Here is an 18,756-nt window from a genome sequence, read left to right on the forward strand (position 1 = left end):
CTGGAGTCAGAGGAAGGCAGCCTCCTAGACTGCACAGTGGGCAAAGTCCTCCCAGCCCCCCAGGATCCTGGCTTCCTTCCCTGCAGCCTGTTCCTCACCAACAGGAGTAGGGCCCCAAGGTTAGGCAAACAAGTGAGTGATAAGGTGCTTCCAGGCTGGGCCTTGTGTTCAAGGCTTGTCCGGCTCTGGGGCTGGCTTCCTAGCTGAGCGAGAGTCCTGCAGGCACCAATAGGGACACCTGCCATGGCCACCTGCTGATTGTGCACCTGAGGCCTTGGTGCCCTGGTACAGCCTGGGTTAATGACCCTGTTTATCCACTTGAATCATCTGATAAGGGGCAGCAGGGCCAGCAGGCAAGTGACCCTGTGCCCTGCACCCGCTGCTTCATTGACTGAAGTGATATCAGGGCCACGTGGAGCTTCCAAGCCTCCCTCCCCCGCCACTTCCCCACCGGTCCTGCCAGGGTCAGTGTGAGTTTCTTTTTTTTTTTTCAATGAACATGACTTCTGGAGTCAAGGTTGTTGGGCGGTTCCCCCCTCCCTCCCCCATTTGGGGATATAAATAGCACCCACAGCACAAAGCAGAGAGCGGGAGAGCCTGGAGGAAGGAGGAACAGATCCTCAACCATGAGCTCCAGCCAGCCAGGGACCTGCCCATGCCAGGGTGCTGCAGGCCGCCCAACCATTCTGTATGCACTTCTGAGCCCCAGCGTCAGGGACTGGCCCTCTGTGCCCCCAGCCCGTGGCCGCTGCCTGTGCAGGCAGCACCGGCCCGTCCGGCTGTGTACTCCCCATCGCACCTGCCGGGAGGCCTTGGATGTTCTGGCCAAGACGTTGGCCTTCCTCAGGAACCTGCCATCCTTCTGCCAGCTGCCCCCCCAGGATCGGCGAAAGCTGCTGCGGTGCTGCTGGGGCCCCCTCTTCCTGCTTGGGTTGGCCCAAGACACTGTGACCTTCGAGGTGGCTGAGCTCCCAGTTCCCAGCATACTCAAGAAGATCCTGCTGGAGGAGCCCACCAGCGGTGCAGGCAATGGCCAGGTGCCGGATCGGCCCCAGCCCTCACTGGCTGCGGTGCAGTGGCTTCAGTGCTGCCTGGAGTCCTTCTGGAGTCTGGAGCTGGGCCCCAAGGAATATGCCTACCTGAAAGGGACCATCCTCTTCAACCCTGGTGAGCTCCCAGACATTCCTGGATGGGCCAAGGCTGGAGGGGGGCAGGGACCAGCCAGGGACAGCGCCTTCTAAGGGCTTGACATCTGTGATCACTTTGGGTCCTGATTATCACCAAATAGTCATCTCACAAAAGAGGCTCAGAGAGGCTAATTGACTTGGTGAAAGCCACACAGCCAGGTAGGGGCAGAGCAAGAATGGGGACTCAGGTCTATTCATATCAGTATCTAGTCCTTGCCACTCTGCCTAAGAAATTGCCCTGACCCTCAGGGAAGGTGGGAATTGGGAAGGGGAGGGTGGGCAGACACAGCTGTGCCTCAGTCACGCCTTCACGAGCGGACTGCATGGGGAAGTTCTGAAGGTGAAACTCTGTGGGTTCAGAAAGACCACATAGAGAAGAGGAATAAAGATGAAGGGGGGGGGCTTCCCTGGTGGCGCAGTGGTTGAGAGTCCGCCTGCCGATGCAGTGGACACGGGTTCGTGCCCCGGTCCGGGAGGATCCCACATGCCGCGGAGTGGCTGGGCCCGTGAGCCATGGCCGCTGAGCCTGCGCGTCCAGAGCCTGTGCTCCGCAACGGGAGAGGCCACAGCAGTGAGAGGCCCGCGTACCACAAAAAAAAAAAAAAAAAAAGAGGAAGGGGTGTGGGGGAGGAGAGGGAGGAGTCCCCATAAACTTCAGCCGGGAGAGCAACGGATAGAGGAAGTGTTCTTTGTAATCTGGAGAGCATCTAGATGAGAATTCCTCACCAAAGGCCCTCATAGAATGCATTATTATAATTCATTATAATCATAGCGAATACTCATATTACACTTACCATATGTTAGGTCAAGTTCTAAGGCTTTTACATATACTAGCTCATTTAAACCTCAGAACAAGCCTAGGAGATAGGTACTATTATTTATCCCGATTTTACCAATAAGGAAACTGAGGCACAGAGATTGAGTAACTTTGTCCAAGGTCACACAGTTAATAAGTGACAGTGTGGGATTCAAACCCAGGCAGCCTGGGTCTTAACCATTGCTCTATACTGCCTCTCCATAAAGGATGGATAAATGAAGTGATAAATAAATAAATGAAGGAGGTAGTAATGGGGCCTCAAAGGCCAAGCCGGTGGCCTCTGGTCTTGGGCCAGTCTTGCCCCGTGGTGTCAGAGTAGGCTACTCACCAGCCATCTGTGCCTTCTCTGCCCGCAGACGTGCCAGGCCTCCACGCCTCCTCCCACATCGGGCACCTGCAGCAGGAGGCACACCAGGCCCTGTGGGAGGTCCTGGAGCCCTGGTGCCCAGCAGGCCAAAGCCGCCTGGCTCGTGTCCTCCTCACGGCCTCCACCCTCAAGTCCGTTCCACCCAGCCTGCTTGGAGACCTGTTCTTTCACCCTGTCATTGGAGACGTTGACATCGCTGGCCTCCTCGAAGACATGCTTTTGCTGAGGTGACCTGCTCCAGCTCAGGCAGAGACTGGGTGGAGGCTGGCAGCACTGATTCAGCCTGGTTGCTCCCTGGGTGACCCAGTGCTCCCAGAGGCTTCCCATGAGCAGTTGGTCCCGGCCCAGCCAGGTGGGCTATGGGGCCCTCACTCAGCCCCACCCCTTCTTGGCCTTCCTTGGTTTGGACACAGTGCTCCAGCTGTCTGGCCAGCCCTTGGTGGTCCCAGAGCCTCTGGGCCAAGACTCCTATCCCCTCCTGGGATGGGGTTGGAAGTTTCGACTGCTCATTGGGCCAGGAGTCCTATTGACTTTGTACAGAACTGACTTAAGTTATTGGGTTTTGTAATAAAAGGTGTGATACACTTGGAGCCTGACACTGTAGTTTGTACATGTGGAAGGGACCCGTTCACCTCCAGAGCCACCCTGCCCCTGTCAGAGGGAGACCAAGATGAAGGAACTATAAGTGGCACAGAAACCAGACCTCAGGAAACTGGAATTTTAATTTTTCAGAGTGGGATGATGATTTCATTTCTGGGGGTGAGATTTATTTCACGTGGGTCTGAATTCAGGGGGCAGTGTCAGTTCAGGACCCTCTCATGTCCTTGCCTTTATCTTAGGGGGTAGGGAGTGTCTCTCCTTGTCTTCAAATCCCCTGCTGACCCCTCCCTCAGCTCCTGCCCCGTCCTCCCTCTCACCTCAGTGAGAAATGCCAATTACAGCCAATAAGGAAAATGAAGCAGCCCATTTCCAAACTGAAACAGACAGGTTACAGGAATTTCTGCAGTTTGGGGTCATTCACTTCCCCCCATTCCTTCAGCGGACAGAGGAGTCTAGTCCACAGTTCTCCCAATGGGAGGAGGCAAGGGCAATTAGGGCTGGCCTGGCGGCTGCTTGGAAACCAGAACAGACCGAGGCTTAGTTGCCACACCAGCTGTTAAAGTCTGAAACACACTTCCATGACCATTGGCTCATAGCCACTGCCTGGAGTTCCCCTGCATTTCCTTCCACTGCTCCTCTGTGCCGGCCCTTCTCCTGGAATCCATCCCCATGTCCAGCAGCTAGAGGGCAACGCTTGGCATAGCCACGGCTTCCGGGGCTGCTCCATTCAGTGCATGGCTTGTGTCTATTCTGATTAGTCAATGTCTGTGCCTCACTGTTTGTTAAATATTTTGAATATCACTCAGGTCAAGGTCACTGACCTGCAGGGTGGGCAGGAGGGAATGATAACAACACACATGCCTATAGGACCCCCTTTCAGGTCTCCTCCTTTCTCCAGCAATGAGGCCTGTCCCAACCAGGCCCCACCCCCCTCACCACCACAGTTTGGGTTCTTCTCACGGGGGTCCAAGTTAATTATTACTCAAATTAGAGGTCATTCACTCAGGGACAGCAGTCTAGGAGTCATCATCACTCAGACCTTTCCCTAAGGCCACAAAGAAAGGCACCACAACGGAACCGGCCATGTACCCATTATGGGCACCCAGTGCCAGCAGCAAGGGCACCCCTGTCCCTTACCCAATCACCCACTCACCACTCAGACACCCAGAATGAGACAGAATGGCACAGCTCAGACCCCACAACGAAGACACTCACACAACTCAGACCTACAACTCTCTCTCACAGACACACTAAGTTGAACAACTCAGACACGCTTACATAGACCCACAAAACAGACCCTCCATCGGCCCACACACAGCACAGGAATGCACAGCCCAGATACACTCACCCAGCAACATACGGCAAACACATTCACAGAGAGGAGATGTGCCCCCAAGCCAGACGTTCACACCTACACCCCTCCACCCATGGGTGGGACACACCAGAGCATGCTCTCCACCTTCTGTATGTCACAGTAAAAGAAAAAGTGGCCCCCAGCGTAGGGAGACCTGAGTCCGTACACTTCAGGTTCTACCCAGAGGCTGCAACTACAGGCCAAACTGCTCTGTCCAGCATTTAGGGCCTCAATCACTCCCTTTTCCCATGGCGACCCCAATATCCACCCTCCTCTCAGAAAGGCCATGTCCTGCTCAGCGACACCCCCCAGCCAGGACCTAATCATATCCCCAAATAGAGATGTCCTCTAGAGCCCAGGAACAAACCCTGCACCCCTCTACCCTTTCACCCTCCACCAGAAGCCCAGACCCAGACCTCAGTCCCTGACACCTGTCCCTGCCCTGCCCCTCCCACCCCTTGGGCCCATCTCACCTTGCAGACGCATGAGTCAACGCAACGCTTTCAAGAGCAGATGACTCATCTCCCCACAGGAGCCAAATCCTGCAGATTCAGGGATTTGGGGTCATTCTATCTTTTATGTCCCTTCACCAACTGCCCCCGTTAGTTTACTGTTGCTCCTCTCTGAACCTCAGACTGAGTCTTCCTGTCTCTCACCTGCCCTCCCTAAACCTGAGCAGGCATTATAAAGCATTCCTCTCCACTCTCCACCCCAGCCTTTTCCCTCAATTTACCTAATGTTTCCATCATCCAAACAGCTTCCCTATTAGCCTACCTTGTTCCTTTGCAAATTTCTTCCCTACCCCTCCACATGATTGGGGAGCTACACTTCTATTTCTTGTCTGTATCTTTTGAGTCACACCCTGTGCCCTACCCAAGCCTTCTAGAGGAACATAAAGACAAAGTTAGCAAAACTAAAGAGAAAATTATAATACAGTTTTTAAAAATATTTTTATTTATTTATTTGGCTGCACTGGTCTTAGTTGCGGCACAAGGGATCTTTGTTGCCGCATGCGGGCCCTTCATTGCGGCATGTGGGATCTAGTTTCCTGACCAGGGATCGAAACCAGGCCCCCTGCATTGGGAGTGTGGAGTCTTAACCACTGGACCACCAGGGAAGTCCCTATAATACAATATTTTTAAATAAATTTATTTTAGTTATTTATTTGGCTGTGTTAGGTCTTTGTTTCTGTGTGAGGGCTTTCTCTAGTTTTGGCGAGCAGGGGCCACTCTTCACCGCGGTGAGCGGGCCTCTCACTGTCGCGGCCTCTCTTGTTGCGGAGCACAGGCTCCAGATGCGCAGGCTCAGTAGTTGTGGCTCACGGGCCTAGTTGCTCCGCGGCATGTGGGACCTTCCCAGACCAGGGCTCAAACCCGTGTCCCCTGCAATGGCAGGCAGATTCTCAACCACTGCACCACCAGGGAAACCCCTCTTATAATACAATTTAATAAGGGCAATAATGCTTTCTCCATGAGACTGCAGGGTTTCCAAAGGTGGGAGGCTGTCTTCACTATCAGTATCTTAACAGTGGGAACTGTGTCACATCAACCAGAGAGGGTAGAGGAAGAAACAGGCTTAGACAGGGTATGTAAATTATTCAAGGTTTGGACTGATCACCATCTGTGCTGGGATTTGAACTCAGGCTTGTGTGACTGTGGAGGCCGGGGTCTGGCCAGCACAGCCTGGAGTGAGTCATGGCCAAGATCAGGTTGTCTGGAGCCAGCTCAGCCACTGTTTACTGACTGTCTCTCAGCCTGATCCTTGTCCTCAGGCCCAGCCAGGGCTGACACACTAGGAAGCAGGAGAGTGGCTGTGGCTCTGGGTCAGCCTCAGGTACCATTTTATTATCATCATTATTTCTACCTTCATTAGCCAAATCATTGACTGCTGTTGACGGGTGCTGTGCCCTGTGCTGACACACCCTGCCCTTGGTACAGTCACGTAACCTAGAATTTATGATGCCAGCAAAAAGCCAACACCCACTATCCATCCATCCATTCACGCCATTTTCAACATCTTTCTTGATGTCCACTTGTACCAGATCCTGTGCTAGATGCTGAGGAGCACAGAATAAATAAGATACAGTCCCTGCCTTCATTGAACATCCTGTCTATGGCAGAGAGAGACACACAAGTAACTGTAACATGGAGTGATCTGAACTGTGATAGAGGGACATCCAACAGGCAGCAGGGGCTCAGGAGAGGTAGTAATTAAATCTGCCTGGAGATGGGAAAAATGCTTCAGCCAAGTGGTAGCTGCTGTGAGCTAAAAAGATTGAATAGGGAGTTGCCAGGCAAGAGGGAACGATAGGTGCAAAGGCACAGAGGTGTCAGAGTTCAAGGGTGTTTTGCTAACTGCCAGTGGTCTGGGGCAACTGGGTCCCAGGAGACCTAAGAGCAAGAGAGGGTCCTGGAGAGTTGAACAGGGGCCATGTCACAGAACAGGGCAGCAGAGAGAGGCAATCCCAGTGAAACTGGTGGAGGCAACAAGGTTAAGGTCTCGGGGAATCAGGGTTAACAAAGGGGACCATCCATTTCTGGCGGGTCATTCTGGGTAGTTACTAAACAATAACCAGCTAACAATTATGGAGAGCTATGCTCTAAACACGTTATATGGATTATGTTATTTAATTCTTACAACTCTATGCTGGAAGTACTATCATTATCTCCATTTCACAGATGGAGAAACCGAGGCACCAAATTAGGTAACTTGCTCAATGTTACACAGTTAATAGTAGTAGAGTCAGGATTTGGACTCAGCTGGTCTGGATTTAGGGCCTATGCTCTTAAATGCTACGCTATCTTGAGTCTTTAACGGTCAGAGATGATCAAGTGGAGAATAAATAACAGCATCTAGACTCCTTCTCCCCACCTCACTGTAAGGTAGAATGAGAGTGAAAATGTAGTCTTGGGACTTCCCTGGTGGCGCAGCAGTTAAGAATCCACCTGCCGGGCTTCCCTGGTGGCACAGTGGTTGAGAGTCTGCCTGCCAATGCAGGGGACACGGGTTCATGCCCTGGTCCAGGAAGATCCCACATGCCCCAGAGCAGCTAGGCCCGTGAGCCATGCCCACTGAGCCTGCACGTCCGGAGCCTGTGCTCCACAATGGGAGAGGCCACAACAGTGAGAGGCCCGTATACCGCAAAAAAAAAAAAAAAAAAAAAAAGAAAAGAAAAAAGAAACCACCTGCCAATGCAGGGGACAGGGGTTCGACCCCTGGTCTGGGAAGATCCCACATGCCTCGGAGCAACTAAGCCCGTGTGCCGCGACTACGGAGCCTCCGTGCTGCAACTACTGAAGCCCGCGCGCCTAGAGCCCATGCTCTGCAACAAGAGAAGCCACCACAATCAAAAGCTGGTGCACCACAACGCAGAGTAGCCCCCACTCACCACAACTAGAGAAAACCCCCGTGCAGCAACCAAGACCCAACACAGCCAAAAATAATAATGATAAATAAAATATACAACACACAAAAAAAATTTTTTAATGAAGTCTTGGTTACCTTTGGGTTTAAGTTTTTGATGAGAAATCTGGCCTGTTTGTTCCCCCAAGGAAGTGGCCCACTTTCCCTGGAGAGAGTCCCCAGCCACACTCAGCAGCACATCCCCATGTTAGTGCCAGGAATATTCATTCCATCAATGATGATTTACTGATAATCTACTACACACTGAGCATCCTGTGAGTCTTGGAAATTTCATCCCACAAATGGCAATTGTGTGTAGTCATAAGTGCGTAACTTCTTGGGTCATCTAACTGCTTTTCCAGAGCACACCATTTTTATTTCAGTTCACATCATTTGCTACGTAACACTTACTTTTCAATTTTCAGATTTTTAAAAAGATAGCTTTAACTAAACCTTTTCTGTATAATAAACATAAAAGTAGGCAAATCAGACCTGTATAGCTTGGTGAATTATCACAACATGAATACAACCCTGTAACCACCACCCAGCTCAAGAAATAGAGCATTAGCAACACTCCAGAAACCCTCCCCATCATTACCACTCCCTCCTGCCCAAAGGGTATTACTAACCCCTGATTTCCAACATGATAAATGAGAGTGCTTGTCTCAAACTTTATATAAATGGAATTGTATAGCATGTACTCTTTTGTGTTTGTCTTCTTTTACTTGATATTGTATCTGAGATCCAGATATAATCTATGCTCTGTGTAGCAGTAACCCATTCACTTTCATTGTTGTAAAGTATCCCATTACACTACAATTTATTTATCCATTATACTGCTGAGGAACATTTGGTTCATCAAATAATAATGCCAGCATTATTCTTGCACACATTTTTTGGTGCACGGATGTTTGCAGAACTGGTGCTATATGACAAGAATCGGAATTACCGAGTCATAGAACGTGTGCTCAACTTGAGTAGATCTTGCTAGTTTTCTAAAATAGTGTATCACGCTTCCCTGGTGGCGCAGTGGTTGAGAGTCCGCCTGCCGATGCAGCGGACACGGGTTCGTGCCCCGGTCCGGGAAGATCCCACATGTTGCGGAGCAGCTGTGCTTGTGAGCCATGGCCGCTGAGCCTGCGTGTCCGGAGCCTGTGCTCCGCAACGGGAGAGGCCACAACAGTGAGAGGCCCGCGTACCGCAAAAAAATAATAATAATAAATAAAAAATAAAATAAAATAGTGTACCAATCTAAACATCCATCGGCAGGTTTTAAAATCCAGACATAACGTTGTCCCTTTTCACAATTACCCAGATGCTCATTAGAACTGTTTTTGTTTTTTATTTCTTGAATAGGTGGATATTTGTGATCACCACAAAGTAATTACTTGCTTTACTGCTTTTTGAAATATTATTTTCCCTTTTAAGATTTTAAAAATATTGAGTAAAATATGGGACTTCCCTGGTGGTTCAGTGGTTAAGAATCTGCCTTCCAATGAAGGGGACATGGGTTTGATCCCTGGTCAGGGAACTAAGATCCCACATGCCACGAGGCAACTAAGGCCACGTGCCGTAACTACTGAGCCCATGCACTCTGGAGCCCTCGTGCCACAACTAGAGAGAAGCCCGCGCACCACAACGAAAGATCCCGCGTGCTGCAACTAAGACCCAACACAGCCAAAAATAAATTAATTTTTTAAAAAACTTTAAAAATATTGAGTAAAATAAAATATTTATAGAATATATGTAATATATAAAGAGTAACAGTACTGGGAATTCCCTGGCATTCAGTGGTTAGGACCCAGTGCTTTCACTGCCTCGGGCCCAGGTTTAAGGAAAAAAAAAAAAAAGAGTAGCAGTACAAGAATCCTCATCATTGTTTCACAGGTCACTATTACTCATCAACTTTTGACATCTTTCAAAATCTATCACCCAAAGGTAATGACTACCCTGAATTGGGGGTTAATCATTTCTTGATCCCTCCCAAAGGCAGCAAGGCCTCCAACAACCAACCAGCTTTCCCTAAGCACCTACTATGTGAAAGGCGTACAAAGATGAAAAATTAAAATAAGTAGGGAGGGACTTCCCCAGTGGTCCAGTGGCTAAGACTCCACGCTTCCACTGCAGGTTCGATCCCTGGCTGGGGAATTAAGATTCCCACATGCCACAACTAAGAGTTCACATGCTGCAACTGAAGATCCCGCGTGCTGCAACTAAGACCTGGAGCAGCCAAATAAATAAATATTTATAAATAAATAAATAAAATAAAATAAGTAGGAAAAGTCCTCTCATATTTGTGGCTCCCCATTCTCAAGAAAATAACAGGTAATGTCTAAGGAGGGCTTACTGTACGCTAGGCATTTACTGAGGACTTTTATATGCGTGATGACATTAAATTCTCACCACAGTCCTCTAAGGGTAGGGACTATTATTCCTATCCAACAGATGAGGAAATTTAGGTTCAGAGAAGTTAAGTAATTTGCCCCAAGTCACACTGCTAGCTAAGGATCAAATTTCTAAGCCTTGACTTTTTTTTTTTTTTTTTTTTTTGGCAGCGCCACGTGGCTTGCGGGATCTCAAGATTGAACAGGCCCGGCACTGAAAGCCCGGAATCCTAACCACTAGGCCACCAGGGAACTCCCTTTATGATCTTAAAGCATACTTATATGTGTATCCTTAAAAAATGTTGATTTGTATTTTTTGAACGTTATACAAGTGGAATATTCTGTTTTCTGACTTATTTTCACTCAGTATCATATACCTGAAATTATTGGTACTAAATACCAGTTTTTGCTCTTACAAACACTGCAGCTATGAATATTCATACATACTGTCAAATAACAAATCTGGACTTAAGAAGGAGGGCCTTTATTTGAAGTGATTATTGCAAGGAAGGAAAGGAACTACTGAAATAGGGAGAAGAAAGCTATTGCAAAGAGAGACGCTCTAACCATAAGACCTACACATGTCTCAAGGGTTAGGCAAAGAGGTTTTCTTTCATAGGGAGGAGTAAATAAGGCTAGAAAGAACTGGGTGTGAGGAAGTGGGATGACCAGGAATGGCTTATGGCACAGTAGATCAGAGAAGGTTTTACCCTGAACCCAGCCTATTCTCAGGAGGGGCTGTTAAGGAGGGGTTGTGTACAGCTCAAGCTGGGGGAGGGGGACACGGCGCAAAGTTCATGGACCTGGAGGAAGGAGAGAAGCTTAACCAAAGTTTAGTAAACAAGCATTTTGTTCTCATTGTTCTGTGGGGAAAAGCAGTTCATCTAAGCGTTTATGAGGCAAAGAATTGAAATTTGGAGTCTGTGTCTAGCCTTGCCATAGGTAAACAAGGGGGCACCCATGAGTTTTATCTGAGTAATATAAGGAAGGGTGTCTCTTTGCAGTAATTTGGGTTCCTGAACACAAAAGGGTAGGAGGGGTTTCTTAACTTTTTCAGGACCACAGGGCTTGAGCGTTGGTACATCTCCTGATAAACATACGCAAGAATTTCCTTAAAATATGCAACTAGAAGTGGAATGGCTGGGTCAAAAGGTATGTGTAGTTTCACTTTTACAGGGTAATGCCAAATTGTTTTCCAAAGTGGTGGTACCAGTTTACACTTCCAACAGCGTATGGGAGCTCCAGTTGCTCTACATCGTCAGGATTTAAAAGAGGATTTGAGAATTTAACATTTTTTGCCAACCTGGTGGCTAGGAAGTGGGTCTCATTACACTTCCTTGATGATTGAGACTGAGCATCTTTCATTGTTAATTGCATATGTTTCTCTTCTGTGAAGGGTCTTCGGCCCACTTTTCAATTGGATTATCTTTTTCTTACTGATTTGTGAGAGTTCACCAATATGTTTTGATAGCATAAATGGATTTACGACTGAAAAGGCTCTAAACTGATAAAGAATAGCGATTAGGTTTGGGAGATATCCAACAGCTAAAATTCTTAAACACTGCCTCTCCCTCAGGCTTCTGATTTGATCCTCACTAGCGTCTTATGAAAGAGAGCCGTAACCCCAATTCTCAGGTCAGTTTTACCCATCACCACCGGCTTCTGTCTGTGGGAGAGGGACCTAGCGACTTCCTTCCGTGCTTTCCCAGCTCTTGGTTCCACGTCCTCAACCCCGGCGAACTAATCACCGGTTACGCAGTATTTATTGCAGCACCTCAGCGCCCCTCGCAATATCCTCGCGAGTGTTGGTTCCAGCCGATCATGTGACACCCAAGATGGCAGCGTCCAGCGCGGCGGAAGAGGCGGCAGTTTACTTAATAGTGAGCGGTATCCCGTCGGAGTTGCGCTCAGCCCAGCTACGGAGCTACTTTAGCCAGTTCCGGGAACAGTGCGGCTGTGGCTTCCTTTGTTTCCACTACCGGCATCGGCCTGAGCGGGCCCCTCCCCAGACTGCTCCCGACTCTACCCTAACTCCTATCCGCCAGGGTCTCGCCCAGACTTCACTCAACGATGCCCGCACTCTCTCCACTCAGGACTCTGCTCCCGCCCAGACCCGCACCTGCTGCTGCGTCGTCTCGGTACGGGGGCCAACTCAAGCCCAGAGGTTTCTCCGTATGTACTCGGGCCGCCGGTGGCTGGATTCTCAGGGGACTTGGTTATCTGGTCGTTGTTTCATCCGCAGACTTCGGCTACCTACTGAGGCCTCAGGTACGAGTAGGAGAGATAATAGACTGGGACTACTAGAGGCACTGGAACAGAGGCACCGTTCCTGAGGATGGTTGAGGATAAGTCAGGTCTCTCGTTAGGGCTCTTTAGGAGTTTATATCATTTCTGGACAAAGTTTCAGGCTCAACTCGCACGTTAGAAAAACTCGGGGGGAAAAAAAAACAAAGAGGCCTATTCAGATGATCTTTCCAATTTATTAAGTCTATTCCGAGACCCTTTTGATTTTGCACTGACATAGAAGGGGAAAAAGGAAATCAGGTATTGTCTTTGTTGCTCCCCACCCAGTCCTCTGTTGACAAGATGCAAATGAAGAGACAAACTCTTTTCTCTGGACGGCTCCCATTTTCATGGGAAATCACTTTGATAGGGAAACAGGGAGCACAGTGCAGGGCCCTCTAATTTATTCATTCAACAAATCTAGCCTGTATTGCTAGACGTAGTGTGACTCTAGCTGGTATGCAGAGAACAGTTGGACACAGTCTGTGCTTAGAATCCAGAGAGGAAGACAGATTTGTAAAAAGGTAAGTGTCACAGAGATGCCATTCTAATTGTTAACGTTTACTGAGCACTTCCTGTGCACTTACTGGGCACCATTCGAAGTCTTTTCGTTTTCTTATTGACTCCTCACAACAATCCTATAAGGTAGGAGCTATTGTTACCCATTTTATAAGTGAGGAAACTGAAGAATACAGAAGTTATGTTATATTACAAGGTGACAGAGTCACAATACTAACTGGGCATTTTGCTCCAGAGCCTGTGCTCTTTAACACCAACTGTTGTGAGATGACAGAGGAGGGAGAAACCCATTTCCTAGAAGGATTAGGAAATGTGGCTTTGCATCTGGATCTTGAAAGATAAACAGGAGTTGGTGGGAAAGAATGGTGTTCAAAGTAAACGGCATTTGCAAAGACACAGGGATGTGAAAGCCCATGAAATTCTCAGGGCATGTTAAACTGTTTGATGTGATTGGAACACATGGTATGACGTGTGCAGGGGCTGAGGGTTGGTGGCAGTTGAGAATCAAAAGGTCATCAGGGGGGGCTTCCCTGGTGCCGCAGTGGTTGAGAGTCCGCCTGCCGATGCAGGGGACGCGGGTTCGTGCTCCGGTCCGGGAAGATCCCACATTTCGCGGAGCGGCTGGGCCCGTGAGCCATGGCCGCTGAGCCTGCGCGTTCGGAGCCTGTGCTCCTCAACGGGAGAGGCCACAACAGTGAGAGGCCCGTGTACTGCAAAAAAAAAAAAAAAAAAAAAAAAAAAAAAGGTCATCAGGAACCAGATCTGGAAGAAACTTGTGAGCTTAGCCTAGGTGATGAGAAATGGCATGAGATTACTAGGTGGTTCTGGTCAGGGAACAGAGGAAGGGACTCTGGAAAAGTTTGAAAGGGAGAAACAGCATTAGGCTAAAGGATTTAAACCTTGAACAGTTTCTGGCTCAAGTGTTGGAGACTTCTAGGTTTCAAGAGCGATTCTTCTCCCTGCTTCCCAAGGTTTGGACTCCTTTCCCTTCAAGACCCGGAAGGAACTGCAGAGTCGGAAGGCTGAGAGTGAAGCCTTCACACTGGCCGACCTGAAGCAACTGCCAGAGCTGAACCCACCGGTGCTGATGCCCAGTGGGAATGTGGGGACTCCCCTGCGGGTCTTTTTGGAGTTGATCCGGGCCTGCCGTCTACCCCCTCGGATCATCACCCAGCTGCATCTCCAGTTCCCCAAGACAGGTTCCTCCCGGCGCTACGGCAATGTGCCCTTCAAGTATGAGGACTCAGAGACTGTGGAGCAGACAGAACTTGTGTACACAGCCGAAGGTGAGGAGATACCCCAGGGAACCTGCTTGGCAGACGTACCAGCCAACCCCTGTGGAGAGCCAGAGGAAGAAGAGTCACACTCAGATGACGTGAGTACAGAGAGCCACCTTGTCCTTGCTGGCAGCTTAGAGAGGCCAAGGCATTAACAGTACCACCCTTCAATTGTGTATTACCAGAGTTCTAAACCTGGGGTTCTCTGGAGGCTTCCAAAGACTTTGAACTCCCTGACATTGAACGTAAAACTGCATTTGCACGTGCAGGTATACGTGTCTTTGGGAGAGGGGCCAGAGCTTTTATCAAAAGATTCTCAAAGGGGTCTTCTTTTCATTCCTTCAGAAGAAATGTAAGGGTCCCTTTCATTGATGAAATCTACTGACCAAGAGGTAAGATCACCTAAGGAAGCAGAGGCACAGCTGGGATGTGAACCCAGTCCCCTTCCCTGCTTGTCTAACTTCTGTGCTTTCATTATGTGGTTGAGAAGTCGCCTCTGTTTTCTGACCTTGAGTCTGTGGATTGAACACTAGCCTCCACTCTAACTTTATCAATGAAATAGACATTTTTCTACCTCTTTCTCCAAACTTGGTTGTTCATCCGTACAATCAGGAGAGGTGTGATTTGTTGGGAAACTTTTTTTTTGAAATGCATACTCTGGGTAAGAAGTAATTGACCTGTGTCTTCGAAGTTCCCAGCTCAGAGTTGCTAACACATCTGGACCACATCCTTAGTGTGCGGTACTGTCCTGCCTTTTCTCCAGCACCTGCTCTGTAGCAGTGATTCCTGAGACCTCCTGCAGTTTAACTGGGGCAGGAGTCCCCAAGATTTCAAGCCAGGAGTCATTCTATCATTCCACAAGTCCAGTCAAGCGGTTGTAAACACAGGGGCTAGCACAGGATTCCAAAGACATTCTAAGACTCATTTCCTTCCCTCAGAGAGCCTTCAAGCTCCCTGAAGGGAGAGAACCAGCATCTGGAAAGGGGATGTGGTATGGTATGGGTTTGAACGCTGGCTCTGCCCCTCTCTTAGGCAAATCACTTTACTCCTCTAAATCGAGGTTTCCTCACCTGTAGAATGGGAATAATGGTACTAACCTCACAGGGTTGTTGGGGTGATTAAAGGAGCTAAGGTATGTGAAGGGCCTGACACAGTAGGTAGGTTTAGTTCCTGTCCCTTCTTTCTTTGGGACATAATGTAGAAAGGCATAAACAGGGTGTATTGATTAGCAGTGAGAAATTCAGAGACCAGTGAGAGTGCTGTGGGCCTCAGTGTGGGGGACCTCATGTGAGCTGTAGAACTTGAGGAATGAGGAGGATTTAACCAAGGGAAGAGGAGGTGGTGGTGGGAGAGGAGGGCAGATATTCAGGCAGGGAGAACAACATGGCCAAAAGCCAGGGATAAGAGTGAGTCAGGCTTGTGGCGGAAGGGGCCAAGTATGTTGAGAAACGGGGCATGGAGAGATGTTTTGGTCACGACTTAGGGGCCAGAAAGTGCTGCTTCTCAGAGAAACTTGGAGGAAAGGAACTGAGGTCCCATCCATGGGACCTCCTGTGCACTGAGCTGCCCTCCTCGTGGGCCTGAGGTCAGGAAGCTGGACAGGCAGGTCACCTCTCCCCACCTTCTCCCAGGACGACGACCAGGGTGAGGAGTGGGAGCGGCACGAAGCGCTGCATGAGGACGTGACCGGGCAGGAGCGGACCACTGAGCGGCTCTTTGAGGAGGAGATCGAGCTCAAGTGGGAGAAGGGCGGCTCAGGCCTGGTGTTCTACACTGACGCCCAATTCTGGCAGGAAGAGGAAGGAGGTAACACTGGCACCCGGGCAAGGGCAGGGGTGATCCCTGCTGCATTCGCTCAGGTCTCTCTGCTCCACACGGTGGGTTCCCTGGCAGTGAGCCCAACTAAAGGGCTAGGGAAGAGGCTTACGTTGGTCGTGTATGAGAGACCAGCGATCCTTTCTAGGGGTGAGGGATCAGTGGAGTGGAGAGAAAATGCCCTCCTACAAATTCTGCATGATCCCCCTTCAGAGGAGAGATTTGAAGATAAAATCAAAAGCCCCAAGTTCTAGAAAGTCTGATTTAACTCTTGACAGAACTGAGAGTCTTTGGCTTACTCTGCTTGATGCTTTTCTCTCTGCAGACTTTGATGAACAAACAGCCGACGACTGGGATGTGGATATGAGTGTATACTACGATGCAGGTACTGGGCCAGAGGTTGCAGTACTGGGAGGTGGAATGGTGCCCTGGCCTTGCAGTGACACTTTACCAGACTGGCTTAGCAGAGGCTGAGACAGGGCACCAGTTCCCTTGGGGTAGCCCGCTGAGAGGGTTCCTCTCTTAAAACATCGCTAGTTGAGTGCATGTATGTGCTGGTTGTGGGCAGAGCCTTTTTCCTTTCTTTGTGGAGGAAGGACATGTGGCGACAGCCCTCAGGGAGCTCTGGTTGTGATGGGCAGACCCTAGTAGAGTGGGAGGGTCAGGAGTTCGGGCTCTGGTTAAGCATTTAGATTCCGGAGTCGGAAATGACCTAGGGTGGTTGGGGGGTGGGAAGGGGAGACCTGGGTCCTAATTCCTTCTCTCATCTTTTGGCTTTGACTTTTCTGTACTTCAGTTTCCTCATCTGTAAGATGGGACAGCTTGGTTCTTATTCTTGGCGAGCTCCCAGTCTAATGGGAGAAATAATAATACAGTAATAACACACCATAAAAATGAATATTTAAATCTTGTGAGGAGGGCCTAGAAACCTGATTTTCCCCCCTTCTGCTGAGAGAGACCCTTCCACAAATTGGGCTTTACTTCCTCAGATGGTGGAGACAAAGATGCCCGAGACTCTGTCCAGATGCGTCTGGAACGGAGACTCCGTGATGGCCAGGAGGCCGGCTCCGTGATCGGACACCAGGTGGGCACCTTCGAGCGCCACACCAAGGTGAGCACTGTGCCAGCCCGCTGACCCCTCTCTTTTCCTTCTTTACCCTCATTCCCTTCCCCACCCCCACAGGACCCCCATCTCAAGTCTTCTCCCTTCCCTCTGCAGGGCATTGGGCGGAAGGTGATGGAGCGGCAGGGCTGGGCCGAGGGCCAGGGCCTGGGCAGCGGGTGCTCAGGGGTCCCCGAGGCCCTGGATAGTGATGGCCAGCACCCCAGGTGCAAGCGTGGATTGGGGTGAGTATGGGTGAGGGACTTCCCTGGGAGCCTAAGTGAGCCTTTCAGCTGTACCCTCTTCCCTCTGGTTTTGGATTGGGTGCTAGAGATCCCTAGGGAATGAACTTCAAAACAAAATTAGAAGGAAAAAGTATGCCTGGCGCTAATTTTTTCAAGACTGAGTCCTCAGGCTTGACAGGATCATTAATCTCCTGGGGGAGTCATTCCCCCAAGTCTGAGGAGCTCGGACTTGATGATTGCTATTAGAAAGTGACTGTAAGTCACAGAGTGGTGACAGTTGTTCTAAATTTCGTGTACTATTTAAAATGAAAGCAGTATGTGAGGCCTCGGGTTGCTGGCACTGTCAATGGATGGATAAGGGGGCTGGAGAGCAAAGATCCAGATTTAAGTGCTCAGTCTTTGGGACAAACCAGATACGTAGTAGCTATTACCCTGTCCTTTCTCAACCCCTTTACTGCGGTGAGATAGCAGCCCTCTCACTGAGAGCTCTTTTTGATCCAGGTACCATGGAGAGAAGCTCCAGCCATTTGGGCAACCGAAGAGGCCCCGTGGAACTGGCTTAGGGCTCATCTCCACCATCTACGATGAGCCCCTACCCCAGGACCAGGGGGAGTCGCTGCTCCGCCGCCAGCCACCCACCAGCATGAAGTTTCGCACAGATATGGCTTTTGTGAGGGGTTCCAGCTGTGCCTCGGACAGCCCCTCAGAGCCCGAGTGGCAGGTTCAAGGGCTTCCTTAATCAGGATCACTCATAATTGCACAGTGGTGGCCCTCTGCCTGGCCTTATCTCCCACAGAAGCAGAAAGAACTCTGGGAGCAGCAGCCTGCGCGGCTTGTTCAGAACCTGCCTTCTGCCTGTCTACCTCAGGGGCATTTTTACAAAAAGCCCCCTATCCTCCCCTTTGATGATAGGGCTTAATGACTTGTCCTCGGTGGTCTCCTAACCCTAGTCCCTGTTTGGGCTTGCTCCTGTTGCCTCCCCCAGCACCTTGAAAACTGGATTGACTGAGGTTATCGTCACAACCTTCCTGGAGGCAAGGGGAGGGTGGGAGTGGGTTCAGCATGAAGCCCAGAAAGAGGGGAAAAGGGACATGGAAGAGGAGAGGATCTGTGGTTGGAAGAGACGGTCTTGGGGCGGGCCCTCCATCACCTCTACCCTTAACTGGCTGGGACCGGGCAGCGGAGAGTCCGCTGCAGGTGTCCCGGGTCTGCGACCCGACGAGAGAATAAAAAAGTTTACTACCGAATTTCTCTTTCTCTTCTAATTCGGCCGGGAGGAAGGTGGGGAAATCCCCAGAAAAGTAACCGCCCCCTCCCCCAGGCCCCCACGTCCGCCCCACGCACCGACGTCACTACGCCCTTCGGCGCCAAGCTGTGTCGTCGCCGTGTGGGCGGGACTTCCTC

General features: G+C 50.0%; 2 protein-coding genes across 2 annotated transcripts; both read left to right on the forward strand.

The window, feature by feature from the left end:
- Positions 1-626: 626 nt before the first annotated feature.
- Positions 627-2,602, forward strand: NR0B2 (nuclear receptor subfamily 0 group B member 2; the record flags this gene model as incomplete). Its single annotated transcript, XM_081225854.1, has 2 exons — positions 627-1,167; positions 2,361-2,602. The coding sequence occupies 2 exons, from the start codon at positions 627-629 to the stop codon at positions 2,600-2,602; spliced, it is 783 nt and encodes a 260-aa protein (XP_081081980.1).
- A 9,338-nt stretch (positions 2,603-11,940) lies between these two features.
- GPATCH3 (G-patch domain containing 3) lies at positions 11,941-18,592 on the forward strand. The gene is made up of 7 exons (XM_081225280.1): positions 11,941-12,379; positions 13,885-14,288; positions 15,822-15,996; positions 16,331-16,390; positions 16,995-17,116; positions 17,225-17,352; positions 17,854-18,592. Exons 1-7 carry the CDS (start codon positions 11,947-11,949, stop codon positions 18,089-18,091), a joined length of 1,560 nt encoding a protein of 519 aa, XP_081081406.1. The 5' UTR covers positions 11,941-11,946; the 3' UTR covers positions 18,092-18,592.
- The last annotated feature ends 164 nt before the right edge of the window (positions 18,593-18,756 follow it).

Source organism: Mesoplodon bidens (assembly GCF_964165515.1).
Source record: "Mesoplodon bidens genome assembly, chromosome: 2".
Lineage (NCBI taxonomy): Eukaryota > Metazoa > Chordata > Mammalia > Artiodactyla > Ziphiidae > Mesoplodon > Mesoplodon bidens.

Excerpts from the sequence above, each read along its gene's own strand:
- GPATCH3 (XM_081225280.1), top strand. The coding sequence starts at position 11,947 with ATGGCAGCGTCCAGCGCGGCGGAAGAGGCGGCAGTTTACTTAATAGTG. Across the intron at positions 14,289-15,821 it reads AAGAGTCACACTCAGATGAC|GACGACGACCAGGGTGAGGA; the intron begins GTGAGTACAGAG and ends ACCTTCTCCCAG. Across the intron at positions 16,391-16,994 it reads GAGTGTATACTACGATGCAG|ATGGTGGAGACAAAGATGCC; the intron begins GTACTGGGCCAG and ends TTACTTCCTCAG.